At 36.3% G+C, this 13,945-nt stretch overlaps 1 protein-coding gene across 1 annotated transcript in view; it reads left to right on the forward strand.

Moving 5' to 3' along the window:
• The first annotated feature begins 9,205 nt into the window (after positions 1-9,205).
• The window catches only part of LOC140242684 (uncharacterized), a 30,057-nt gene continuing 25,317 nt past the window's right edge, over positions 9,206-13,945 (forward strand). Inside the window, exon 1 of the mRNA XM_072322444.1 lies at positions 9,206-9,340. Coding sequence (XP_072178545.1) covers positions 9,206-9,340 — 135 coding nt within the window. The remainder of the gene's footprint in view (positions 9,341-13,945) is intronic.

Here is a 13,945-nt window from a genome sequence, read left to right on the forward strand (position 1 = left end):
ACAAAACATGTTTATATAATGTATGTTTATTTGTTTGTTTGTTTGTTTGTTTTTTCCAGTGTGTTACGTGTATCCGACGCACATAAGTTGTTATTTGCATAATATTAATGAAAACATTGGCGGTACAGCGGTACAGTTTGATTCCAAAATGAGTAATATCGTCATTCATCTTTAGATAAATGCAAGTAAAACTCAGTTTATGGTATTTAGTAAGAGGAAATTCGATGAAAATGCTGTTTTATATTTCAATGGTCGAATAATTTCTCGTTAGTCTTGCGTAAAATCTTTAGGAGTGTATCAAGCTTTCATGGAATGAACACATTGGTGTCGTGTGTAATCGTATTGCCAAAGGTATTGGTATTTCATATCATCTGAGACATTTACCCGGATATAATATGCTGATTATGTTATATCATACTTTATTTTTTTTTCCCATATCAATTATTGTAATGTGGCCTGGTCCAATGGAAATGATTTTTGTATGAAAAAAAAAAAATGTTTTCATTACAGGACAAAGCTATTCGAATAATTTCTAATGTATCTTTAAATGCCTACACTTCACCTCTTTTTTTTTTATTTGAAGCTTTTAAATGTATATGCGTACGATATTAATAGATATAATCTTGCGATTTTTTAATGTATATGTGTTCAAAATGTTCATTGCCCTTTGATATTTCTTCTGAGTTTTTATTGAGTAGTAATGTTTCAATTCAATTCAATTCAATAGTTTATTCATTGTTTATGTTTATAACACCCGTCATGTTAATAATTATCATTTATGTTATGTGAGAACAAATACCTCTATGAATACAGGGTTGTTTTTTGTTTGTTTGTTTTTTAAATAAAGGTATATGGACCGAATACCATCTGATTTGAAAATGAAACCGTCATTAAATAGTTTTCAAAGGAATTTAATTATAAATTTTTACTTTTGAATTCATATTCTCATTTAGAATGATTATTTTGATTGCACCTTGATATGTATTTTGATTTATTCTTTCATTCTGTCCTTTTCTTTTCCTCTTTTAATTCTTTTCTTTACTCCCGATATCATTGAACACAGTATTTATGTTTTCTAGGGGTCAGCGATTTACAAGGCTTATTGCTCTTCTCTGTTGACCCCCCCCCCCTCACATGACTTTATGCATCGGTTTTTGTTCTTGTTGTTGTTGTGTGCATGTGTGTGTATTTCTTTTGATATTCTTATATTTTTTGTATCTGATTGTTTTCATTGTATGAAATGTATGATGATTTTATGTCGAATGAAAATAAACTTGAATTGATAGATTTAAACTTCAGTTGTACACCAGAACGTTTTTGCCGATTTCTGTTTTATTCATGAATATGAACATTAATCTCTTTTATGCATCAATTAGGTGTCACAGGTATGCTACTGCTCCATCTTCACATTATTTCTATTTATGCATCATGTTGAACAGATACATAATACAATTCTAAATCCATCAAAAGCAAGTACATCACAGGGCTGGCGGAAGGGGGGGGGGGGCTCGGGGCCCCCACATTTTTTGCACCATACACAGGAGTGCACAGGGTGTCACCACTTTGGCCCCCACTTTTTTTTTTTTTTTTTTTTTTTTTTTTTTTTTTTTACTTCAGAAGTGCGTAAGTGCGTAAGAGAGAAATAGATAGAAACCTTGAAGTGTGAGCGAGGTAAGACCTTTGTTTTCGAGCTGAAGACCTTTTTATTATTTTTTTTCTTGTCAGGTGAAGAAACCCGGAAGTGGCACCATGCAGAAGTTGCGCTGAAGACCCCCTTTTCTTTTCTTTTCTTTTTTTTACCAGAAGTCTGAAGTGACAGCTTTTTGAAACCCAGGGACACCCTGTTATCACTAGTAACGTAAAGTCAATCATTGCATCATGATAGCTCTCTAACGAAAATAGAAGATATATGAACTTCAAAGGAATAGATTAAGAGAACTTCGCATTCAGCCAAAGTTATGCCGCAAAAACAACAGATCAGATCAACTTTTTTTCTTTTGGGGGGGGGGGAGGCAAACATGACAATTGAATGTCATACCGTCCTCTGCGCGGTTGTGGTTGATTTTCAGTGTTATTCAGTCTTGTCATTCAGTCTTGTGTAATACAGTGACATTAATTCTCTATGTAATTCTCCACATTTGTTTAGAGGATTAAACTCACATTTACACCATGACAGATCTCAAGACATAGTATAATATCTTCAATTTTGGTCTCTTTACCCGTATTACATATTAATATGATTTATGTGACTGCCATCAGAATCACGACGGTGATTAATAGACCCATTCCAAATTGTCATGTCTTGTTCATTGATTATCAGACACGACAGTCATTCATTTTGTGTTGAATATAATGTGAATAGTATATTGGAAAATTGTTTGTTATGTTGTATATACTTTGTGACAAATGCAGAAATAAATCAAATCAATCGAGTCAATCAACCACAACTTTTAATGATAATAATAATAAAGTACATTTGCAATGCGCCGTATCTATCATTATTGATACTCTCGGCGCATGAGAGCCTGCATAATTCTACACATGTTGTGTACGTAAACAGTTAACAGTACAACCTTTCAACCCAGTCCGTATCCAATATTACATTATAATTAACCAAAACTACAATTAAACAAATATGATGTAACTATAGAGTCTCGAAATGAGAGTATGAAGTTTCCTGACAGATGTTGAGTGGGAGAGTGTTCCATAGAGGCCCCAACTGTGATGTATGCATGGAATGCGCAGCAGACTGAGGAGCGCAGTTGCCTTGGTGGAGTGTAGAGTTGTATTAAGTTTTCTGTGCTTTTCTATTTTTCTGGAACCTTGATGATCTCCTCCATGCTTTAAATCCGCCTGATGATGTGGTTTCAGCCCACTTTTGAATCATGGACCTTTCTATATGAAAGTGCATTGAATAATCCCCGCTCAACCTACGCCTCCTTTATAGATAGGGCCCACTGAGGGCGTATGATTGTAGATCTTTCTTTAGGTAAAGAGGAAGAAAAAAATGCAGGGCCTGCCATCTTTCATATACAATATACATGTACACTTGTAACATTTGCAAATAGATGGATAGATAGATAGATAGATAGATAGATAGATAGATAGATAGATAGATAGATAGATAGAGAGCGAGATAGATAGATAGATAGATAGATAGAATGATAGATAGATAGATAGATAGATAGATAGATAGAAAGATAGAGATATAGCTAGATAAATGATTTCAAGAAGATTTATTCGAAACCCGAAGAACTTTGCAACAGTTGTTTTTAAAGGGTTCGCATTTTCAAATGACACGGGGTTGATATTTAATGTCGTAGAAAGAAAGACAGCTCTGAGGCGTAGATCTCTAGAGTTCTCTATAGACACATCCAAAAGTTATATTTACCTGTGACAGTTTCGACGAAGGGCTGTCGTCTTTCTCAAACGCTGGCTATAATCGAAAACTGATGATTTGGCGCCAATCAGCAATCACCCAGGTGTGACATCCTACATATACATACATAGTTAAATTATATACATCCTATATGTACATAGGCATCGTTTGAGAGAGACGACAGCCAGTCGTCGAAACTGTTACAGGTAAATACAACTTTTGGATGTGTCTAAAGAACTCTTTATCTATATTTATCAACCATCCTTATGAACTTATTCCGCAACTCTGAGGTGTATTACATTACCTACCTTGCGTGGGCAATGGTTGGGATACATTACTCTGCAACCATGCAAACATTTTGTGACATTTGCAAAAGGACTACAACACATTATGACCTATAAGCAATACCATTTCATGGCACGGACACTGACGGATTTGTGTTCTGTTTGAAAACTTCTCCAGACGAGTTTAGAAATTACTATGTTAGTGATTTTTTTTTTTTTTTTTTTTTTTACTAATCTGGTTATGCCATTCGCAAAGACCATACGTTGCAAAATGATTGTGTAATTTCCACGGACTGGTGAAATATACAATATACCGTAAGATATACTAACCTAATTATATAACAAAATATACAAATTGATTTCTCAACCAAGATATTCGACGTACCATATCCCATATACCAAAAGGTGCACTCAAATAAGCCTATATTCCATCCACCCCATCCCATCCCCCACTGCCCAAACCACTCCTAAATAACCTCTATACTCTCTCCCCAAGACCAATTAAGGGGATTCTGCACCAGTCTCAAATCTATCTGAAAAGAAGTTAACATTTTGTAAGCACTGCAGCAGTAAAAATTAAAGGAGACCTCCGGATGATTTTCAGATTTTTACATTATTTTTAACAACTATAAATTAGTTATACTGAGGGCAGAGTTTCAGAATTTAAGACAGTTGGGATGAAGAATGAGAGTATTTTGGAAATTTATAACAAATTGCCATGAACAAGGATGATGACATGGCATGAGAGTCACCATAAGAATGCATGAGTTGGGGCTCATGGAAGCAGCACAAAATGAGAATAAAGAAGGCATGCATTATATGCAGGTGAACTCGTCTTTATGTCATCATCCTTGGTCAGTGTATTTTGTTTAAAGGGAAGATAAACCCCAAGAGCAATGTAGATTGAGTGAAAGCAGCAACATTAGTAGAACACATCAGTGAAAGTTTGAAGAAAATCGGACAATCGATGCAAAAGGTTATGAATTTTTAAAGTTTTGGTGTTGGAACCGCTGGATGAGGAGACTACTAGAGGTTGTGACGTATGAGTGGACAACAATACCAAGAAAATATAAAGAAAATTCTACAAAAATCCATTTTTCATGAAAATTACAAATTCCATCAACTTGATATTGACATATGTTAAGGGTAGCAATTATTCCCCTGCTTTCTGAAAGAGGTTGGTCCATTGCTCTTTCATGATTCTAGAAAAGTGAATTTTTGTTGAATTTCCTTTATATTTTCTTTGTATTGTTGTCCACTCATACGTCATATCCTCTAGTAGTCTCCTCATCCAGCGGTTCCAACACCAAAACTTTAAAGATTCATAACTTTTGCATCGATTGTCCGATTTTCCTCAAACTTTCACTGATGTGTTCTACTAATGTTGCTGCTTTCACTCAATCCACATTGCTCTTGGGGTTTATCTTCCCTTTAAGGTTTTTCAAAATATGGTTTCTCTGCTCAAGAACCACGATAAATTCCACAAATCCGAATGGAGAGTTGATTTATGTACTACATGATATGAAATTATGAAAATCGTCTTGAATAATGATAATGATAATGATAATGATAATGAATAACATTTATATAGCGCTTAATACTACATGTTTCTAAGCGCATCGATCCGGAAAAAAAGAAGTATGACATTGAAATAAAATACAGCATTATGTACATGCACATATTATAATATAACAACAGCAACAACAGAATTAAAGTTGAGTGAACAGATAAGTTTTCAACAATGACTTGAACTTATCAACATTTTCGGCAGTATACATACGAATATAGAGAGGGAGTTTATTCCAAAGAGATGGGGAAATAACAGAAGAAGCCCTATCACCCCTTTAACTCTTGATCAAAATCGTATGAAAGTTGGGGGAGTTATGAAATTGTGAGATTTCACTAACTTTTGCAAAACAGAACATTCTCGAACAGCTGTTATGAAGATGCATATGAGTAAGCTGATAATTCTAATAGCCTCACAATAAAATTTTTCATTGACGAAACGAAAATCTTCTGCTATGAGAGTCGGTGCAGCTGAACCTGCTTCTTCTTTTGTCGTTAGAGGGCGTTAATATTCTGGGTAGGAAATTAGTACGAGCAGCAAGCAAGAATACAGACTGTACGGATGCCGCGCCGAAACGCCAGTAACAGTTCTGTGGCCGAAACCCGCGTCATTGTTCGTTCTGAGTTTTATTCAGCAAACAGTAAATAGTTATTACTCACAGAGCAACAGTACTCTAGCAACGCGACGCATGTCTGCGAAAGTAGCGAGTTTTAACGACTATTAAAGGTCCTGCATACCTTTGGGAACAGTGATTTAATGTTCAAGATATCACATTGATGTATAATACGTTATGCGTACTGGCGTAGGTCTGTTGTATCACAAAACATCCTACTATAAAAAATCGCAATAAAACGTAAAATATAAGGAGATATCAGTATTTTTCTCAGTATACCATAATTGTAGACGATTTAGTTTAGTCTGAAAACATTTTCATTATAATTATTGATCACATTTTGTGTGTTTAACAATACTTAACATCGATTATAATGGATTCAAATCTTTACAGTGGGCGGCTTCTATCCCTAACTCACATTCAAAAACTATTTTAAAGCACTAATGCTGAGTTTTTGTTTCATCTGCAAATGGTAAATTATGCCTTTAAATATTATTTTGTCAGGGTTCATATTAAAACAGTTACAATCAAATTTGCAGTTTTCAGTCGCAAACAAAATGTCGCACAGAAAATTAATTTTGAACATGTTTAACATTTCTTTCCGACAAGGAACTGAGCTTAAACTCAGGCACATATCAATTCTGATTATTCTCTAACCTCTATTCGTGTTCGGCGATTAATTTGGATATAATTTATATGTAATTTAAGAAACTTACCTGCTGTAAGATAGGTCTCACGCACACTATTTGCATGAGTGTAAATGTACACCGTAAGCGGTCTCACATATACAGTGTACAGGTCTAGGGCGGATCCAGGAATTCCGAATTAAAGTGGGAGGCGCCTTAACAAATTGAACGGGGCGCACGTGCCCCCCTCATTTTGAAACTGCAGTTGTATTAAATATGCTGAAATGAATGGAGAAAGTATATCACGTAGAGTCTGACAAGGCCTGTATAAACCAATATTAGGTGTACGGTGAGCGTCAAAATCCCTCGACAAAATACACCTCATTTGCGAGCTTCTTTCAAATTCAACTATACCAGCGTATATCACTGTGGCGTCGTTTTTAACACAGTTAAACCTGTCTATAGCGACCACTGTCTGTACCGGCCACCCACCGTCGTATGCGACCACAAAACACAATTCCCCAATAGAAAAAACAAAAACATTTTAACACAAAAACATTTTAACGACCCCATCTATAGCAGCCACCTGTCTACAACGGCCACTTTTTCAGTATCCCTTGTGTGGCCGCTATAGACAGGTTTCAATGTACATGTATATGTATATGATTAGGGGTTGGTTCTTTTTTCTGTGTTTTTTTTTTATACGTTGTGTCTATATAGATGGCAAATTATTGACTGGCTTGTGTGTGTGTGTGTGTGTGTGTGTGTGGGGGGGGGGGGGGGGGATATCATTGCCCAGGCAAAATAACCTATTACATGACGTACAAGGACAACACCTTGATTCCAGGTAACAATGCCGGCATACAACCATGCCTTGTGGTGTTGTTATGGAAATGAACATTGCGCGTATATCTTGTAGTTGAACTTTCCAATAGAGTTAATTCTTACTCAAGTTCGCCTACATTCATTAGGAGTCTCACAGTAACATCACTGTATTTTCACATTTATTTAAGGCTCTGATACTAAAGTAATACAGTATGTTATTGTATTTTTCTTGCAGTTTCGTTTCCAGGGACGATTACGTCTTTGTTACTCGCAACACTAACTGATTATAATTATGATATTCCAAACACCATTATGTGCTTGGAAGTCGCAGACTACGTGGCATAGAATACTGTAGTGCTATTCTGCACGACACTGTCTTGTATAATACAAGTGTATCGTGCAGAATAGCAATCCACACCTCTCTGATACGACGTTGAAATACTGATGACATCACTAACAAGACAAACAGAGTTGCAGGAGGATTTTACGAGTGTAGTAAAATATTGGCTTTTCCTTATGCTAGTTCTTTTGCAGCGTTTATTTACAGCTCATTGATGCACCAGTCAGTGAAGTCATGTCCTTTGAACAGGTGCATAGTTAGTCTTACAAATTAAGACCTTATTTTGTAATGTAGTTTCCTCTGCATATCAATATGCGTCTGTCTCTGTGTCTCATTATTATTATTATCATTATCATTATTATTATTATTATCATTATTATTATTATTATTATCATCATTATTATTATTATTATTATTATTATTATTATTATTATTATTATTGTTATTATTATTATTATCATTATTATTATTATTATTATTATTATTATTATTGTCATTATTGTTATTATTATTATTATTATTATTATTATTATTATTATTATTATTATTATTATTATTGTTATTATTGTTATTATTATTACTATTGTAATCATTGTTCAGTTATGTCTTTGTTCATCCCCCACACCCCCCACCCTTGTGTCCATTCAGGGTTATGCCCACTCTGAGTTTGAATCAACTTTATAAAAACAGGTCGTTCAAACGAACAGCTAGTAATGTCAATTTCACCAAAATAAGAAAATTATGACATTCTAAAAGTTGTATAGGCCTATTTCCACGGAAGACTGACATATAATTTTGATCACAATCGTCGTATTGTAGGCCTATTAATATATATATATATATATTTATATATATATATATATATATATATATATATATATATATATATATATATATATATATATATATATATTTATCTATTTATATTCATATATAAAACACAAGAGATGACAACATAGCATTGCCTAACAATTCTCCCCAAATTGATTCATGCTATTTTGATTCCATGAACCTTTCAATCCCTTGGAACATCATCGCATACTATTAAAGTGTAGCTCATCCATTTAGTTGCTCCATTAAAAATTCAATTTTAGAGAAATGTTTGAAAACCAATGAGAAAATTGTAAAGCAATGTCATTGGCACCTCATCTAGTGTACCATGGTATTATGTGAACATGACTGATTTCGATTTCTTTCCAACTGCAATTTTTGTTATCCTCTGTTCAGTGCTGACTACGTTAGATAGACTTAAGGAAATGTCATTCAGCGAAACAAAGTGACCCGCGTATGAGAATCTTTGTCGGATTTGTTTGTTTGTCTATTTTTTACCGAGAGAAATGGACTTATGACAACAGGAAGGTGGGTGGGGGGGGGGAGGGAGAGAGAGAGAGAGAGAGAGAGAGAGAGAGAGAGAGAGAGAGAGAAAGGGGGGGGGGGGCGGGGCACATGACATACCTCATGTACATGTAAACACAGTTACAGGCAGACATGCGGAGTAAATAAATAAAAACATTAGAGTTTTGATAGTAGACTAGCAGTCTGACCTCAGTCAGAGTACCTGACCGAGCATAATGGCTGATTCTGGTGCCGGTGATGACTGTAAACATGAAGAAGAAGACGGTAGAATGTCGGACGAGGAATCAGATTTCGCCGATGAGGATAGCATATACGAAGTGGATAAGATCGTAGGAATATCTAAAGAAGGGGTAAGTGTTGTCATATTGCGATTTTAACTGAGAAAATGCCCTCTTTATGAGCTCCTCATTTCCGATGTCAGTGCAGTCTACACACGCAGACATGATCATCGTACACTGTCATGTCTGAGGCCTTGGTTATGGCTGGTTGCTTGGCTAGCACTGATGTACTGGCACCGGTCTAGTCACCGCTGTTGTACAGCAGCCGCGGCCGGGGGCTTTGGGCCTAGCAAACTGCCTAATAATGTCCAGACCAGCATGATGTACATCGTAGGCAGGCCCTTGTCTGGGCCTAGTGTGGAACGGAAATCCATGTCTTAGCACGGGAAATTTAAGAAGACCTTTAAGTTAACAATCTAATGGGTTATGTCAGTGCAGTGCATGTGTTTGTGTGTGTGTGTGTGTGTATTTCTGTTCGTTTTGGTGTATATGATTATGATTGTATGATGTAGAACTCAAGTTCTCTCTAGTAGTAGTAGACTAGGTTGGACCTCCACATCGACCACTTTTTAATTAAAATATCTTGTATCTTAGAAATTATCCCTCAGTTTCACTTAAATTTCATTTCACAATGCGTTGGCAGGGCAGAAAATACCACAAATTCATATCCCGGGCTCAGTCAGACGCCCTCACAAGGTTGATGCAGAGATTGTAGATGTCTAGCTAGATCTAAACTGGTATGGTAATGTAGGCGCAGAATTCTCGGCGACAAACGCAAGTGACATTTTCTACTGTACGCCCAGTGCAAGCTCATCATTTGAATTGACCACCTCAGTGACCTGTTCTCCATTGATAAAGCATGTAAATCAAGTGAATGGCAAATATGTGTTTAACATCAATCATGTGTGACTATTAGTCAGTGTATGAGGAATTTCTTTAATTCATTTTCCTCCTGTTTCCTCAGGTTATTTCCCTGTAGGACCTACCGTACCCTCCTCATCTCATTTCCTATGGATGATTCTGAACGTAGGCTCTTGATTTGTGGATGATTCTTAATGCATTTCTCCTGATTTGTGTTTATTTTCGAATGTTCCAGCGTATTGTGCCCCGTTCCATACGTACACTTGTACATGTACTTTTGATTTTATATGAGAGATAGTCATTGCGCGAGGGTGGTTGATCGAAAAATAGATGGTTGATGAGTGAGTGGTAGCATTTTATAGTGTAGTGGTGGTACTGGTATAGGGGTAATCCAGTAGATTTCACTTTTCAATAGGCATTCATGTTGTTCTATCACTAACCAAATATGCTGATTAAATTTGGACTCATTTTGGTTCTTATCTCTAGTATGTACATGTAGTAGCTAATGACAACGTTAATTCTGAATTCTAGTAAGTAGCAGTAGAGTTTCTAATTCTAGTGTGATAGTAAGCCAAGCCCTAAATGGACAGGGGTCATGTTTTATCAAAAGATAAAATCAGTTTTAAATTTCCTTTCCACACAGGCTGCCATAGACTTACAGTTGAAATCAACTGTAAGATAAGCAATTTTAACTCTTCATAAAACAGGGCCCAGATCTTGCACTTGTAGAATTCTACTAGGCAGCCCTACATTTACATACAATCTCTAGAGTGTAATCTGTAGTAGACTCGTCCTGCACTTAAAAGATACAGTCACACCTACGTCAGTGTAGTACTCCTGAAAAAATGACACTTTGTAATTTTTGTAAATACACTCACTGTGTTGTGATGAATTGAAGAATGTTAATACATGTAGATACTTGAGATACAATGTAGATCTCGGGCCTACTCACCTAACTAGTTCAAAGAGGCTAGTTTAGTTAAGAGTGGCTATCAGAAATACCAAACTTTTTGTTAATGCAGTTCACTTCAGAAATGCCACAGCAAAGCTAGTGAAGGTGGGCATTTAACTACATGTATGCAAAATGTCAATTTAGACAATTGATACATTTGTTGGCTGCCTAATCACGGCAACTGACTTCCAAATATTTCTTATAATGCTCCCTAAATTAATAACTGTTACACCCTACCACTTGCCAAATGTGCTTGTGTGCATGCATAGTACTGCTGTATTGGGGGGGGGGGGGGGGGATTAAAGGAAGTTTTTACCAAATCACTAAATCAGTGGTCTTTTACTGTGAATACTGATAATGGTACATTGTACAAGCTTATTTGCATACAACTAACAATCATACTTCATAAGCTGTGCAGGTGTATAATAATAAGTAGCATCACTGCTTGCTAGCTATCACAACCATCCCTGTGGTACTGAATACCCAAACAAGGGATGGTTGTGATAACAAGTGAATGCCATGGGGCTTAAGTTTGGGTCAATTCATTGCTTCTCAATAAAACCAGTTTAAGTTCAGTATATTTTGTAGATAATCAAAATTTGTCATTCCTTTGAGAATATTGCAGGCATGGTATTTGCCTTCTAAAGTACCGGTAGTACAAATGAATGGACTCACAATCTGTGACCCTGGGAGCTTTTTTCAATGTATTCATAACTTTATACATAACACCTCCCTGGTTCTACAATCGAGTGTACATACCATGCTAGATACAGTGTACATTGTATGCACATCAAGTATATTCCTGTAAGTAAACCACCAGACATTTTTTTTTTCTATTGTTTCCCTATTCCAAAATGTGTATAGATATCATCTGAACCATGACCTATCATTATGAATGCATTATGTGTTTATTGTTGACATCATAGGACTTTAAAATGTCTTTTGTGAGAGACAAGTTTTCATGTGATCTTTGTTCAAATTCTTTTAAGTAATTTTGCCCTTCAACCAATGAGCTGGTAACAGCACAGAGTATTGTGTGTAGGACTGTTTCCACTAGAACTGAGTACCAAAAGAGGTTTTGATACTGATAAGTGAAGTTGCCTTTCTTTGCACAACGAACACAGGGTTGAAATGCATTTGAAACTTACAACTGGAGCACATGGCTATTAAAGAAAAGATAATTTGCTACACAAATTGTCCAAACTGCTTTGTACAGCACGTACACTAATCCATACTGTACTTATACTGTAGTATTTCAGTAGAATATAAAGTTGTAGGCCTACATGTGCATTGTCCTTGTAAAAACTTTTATTTCCAGGAGGGTTTATTTGTCACAAACTTCATGAACACTGTTGGGCCCCTAGCCCGACCAGACGCTGTTAATACGCTACGCGAATACAGCGTCTGACCAACGAGCGGGCACCTACAAAGTGGGGAACCACAACACAACTACAAAACTTATGAAAATTCATACGTTCTTTATAAACAATGTACATGTTACCAAACGTTACTCACCTTAAGTGCATGCTTGTATTACAGAAGGTTCGTAAGTCCATTGAGAGCCCTCGTGATAAGTCCGTGGAACCAAAAAATGATACTTTCTGGCGGATTCCCTAACACCGTCAGGGTTCATCGTTGCAGAATTCAAAATGGCGCCTTGATCTCTGCGGAAATCTTTTGCGTGCGTGCGATGTGCTGCTTGAGTGTTGGTGTAGCAGCACGGTCGACAGCGCGACCTTTTGAAAGGGCATTCAGATCATGTGACCTCCCGGATATTGGAAATGGCCTGGCGTGAAAGACGATGTACCGTTCGTGAACCGTTCACACATGCTGCATATAACCATCATTTTAGGTAAGTTATTAAATCTAAATTGCAATATTCATAGCATAGATATGAAGTCTCATTATCATTTTGTTCATCAGATGAGTTTGAAGTGACAAAAAAATGATCTAAAGTATCAAAATTCAATCCGATCGCATGCGATCGTTGGACCCTCTTCGTGTCTGGAGCTTCGTTGGTACAGCCCTGTCGCGCTATGTATGTACAGCGGCGACTGGGCTGTGTATAGTTATTGGGCCCCAAATTCAAGAACACATGAATAATAATTGCCACCTGATACACAAGCAAAGTGAACTGACAGGTATCAGTGTTCTTTGTTACAATCTAGCCTTGGTGTCAAATTGTGACAACAACATCTCATGAAAATGTCCTACATTGTTCTTCATTCATGTAAAGTAAAATAACAGCTTTTACAGCACCGATTATGATTTGTGACACCGCGGACCAAGAATTAACACTGGTAAGAGTATCAGTTACTCTACATTTCTTTTCTGAACAGAGCTGGAACTACAATTTGAATTCATTTCATATTGCCAATTTGAAACTATCATATTGTGGTGGAGATGTTAATTTTTGCAAGTTGCTGTATTTAATGTATTATCGTGTAACCTATGCACTGACTGATGTCAGTGAGTCGTGGGAATAGTACAGAAAACGTTAAATAGGAAGTAAGGCCGTCAGCCTTTGTTTCAACTTCCTACAGGTCAGGTTTTTTTTTTTTTTTTTTTTTTTACATGTGAAATGGAGGTTTATATATTAAAGGTCCTGTTTACCTTTGAGAGAAGTGATCTAAAAATGTTTGAAATATCACATTTGATGCACATGTGTAGGTCTGTTGAATAAAAAAAAAAGAAGAAATGAATATCCTACCATTTACTGTACTGTATACACCATATTTTTTGCGAGTCTAAATTTTCACAAATCGGGAATTCCCGAGGATTTCGCGAGTGGTTAAATTCGCGATCGTGGGAGTCCTGTACTGAACGTAGAAGTGTACATGCGTAGGGTACGTCACATTCACATC

This window comes from Diadema setosum, chromosome 19 (assembly GCF_964275005.1).
Source record: "Diadema setosum chromosome 19, eeDiaSeto1, whole genome shotgun sequence".
In the NCBI taxonomy this organism is placed as follows: domain Eukaryota; kingdom Metazoa; phylum Echinodermata; class Echinoidea; order Diadematoida; family Diadematidae; genus Diadema; species Diadema setosum.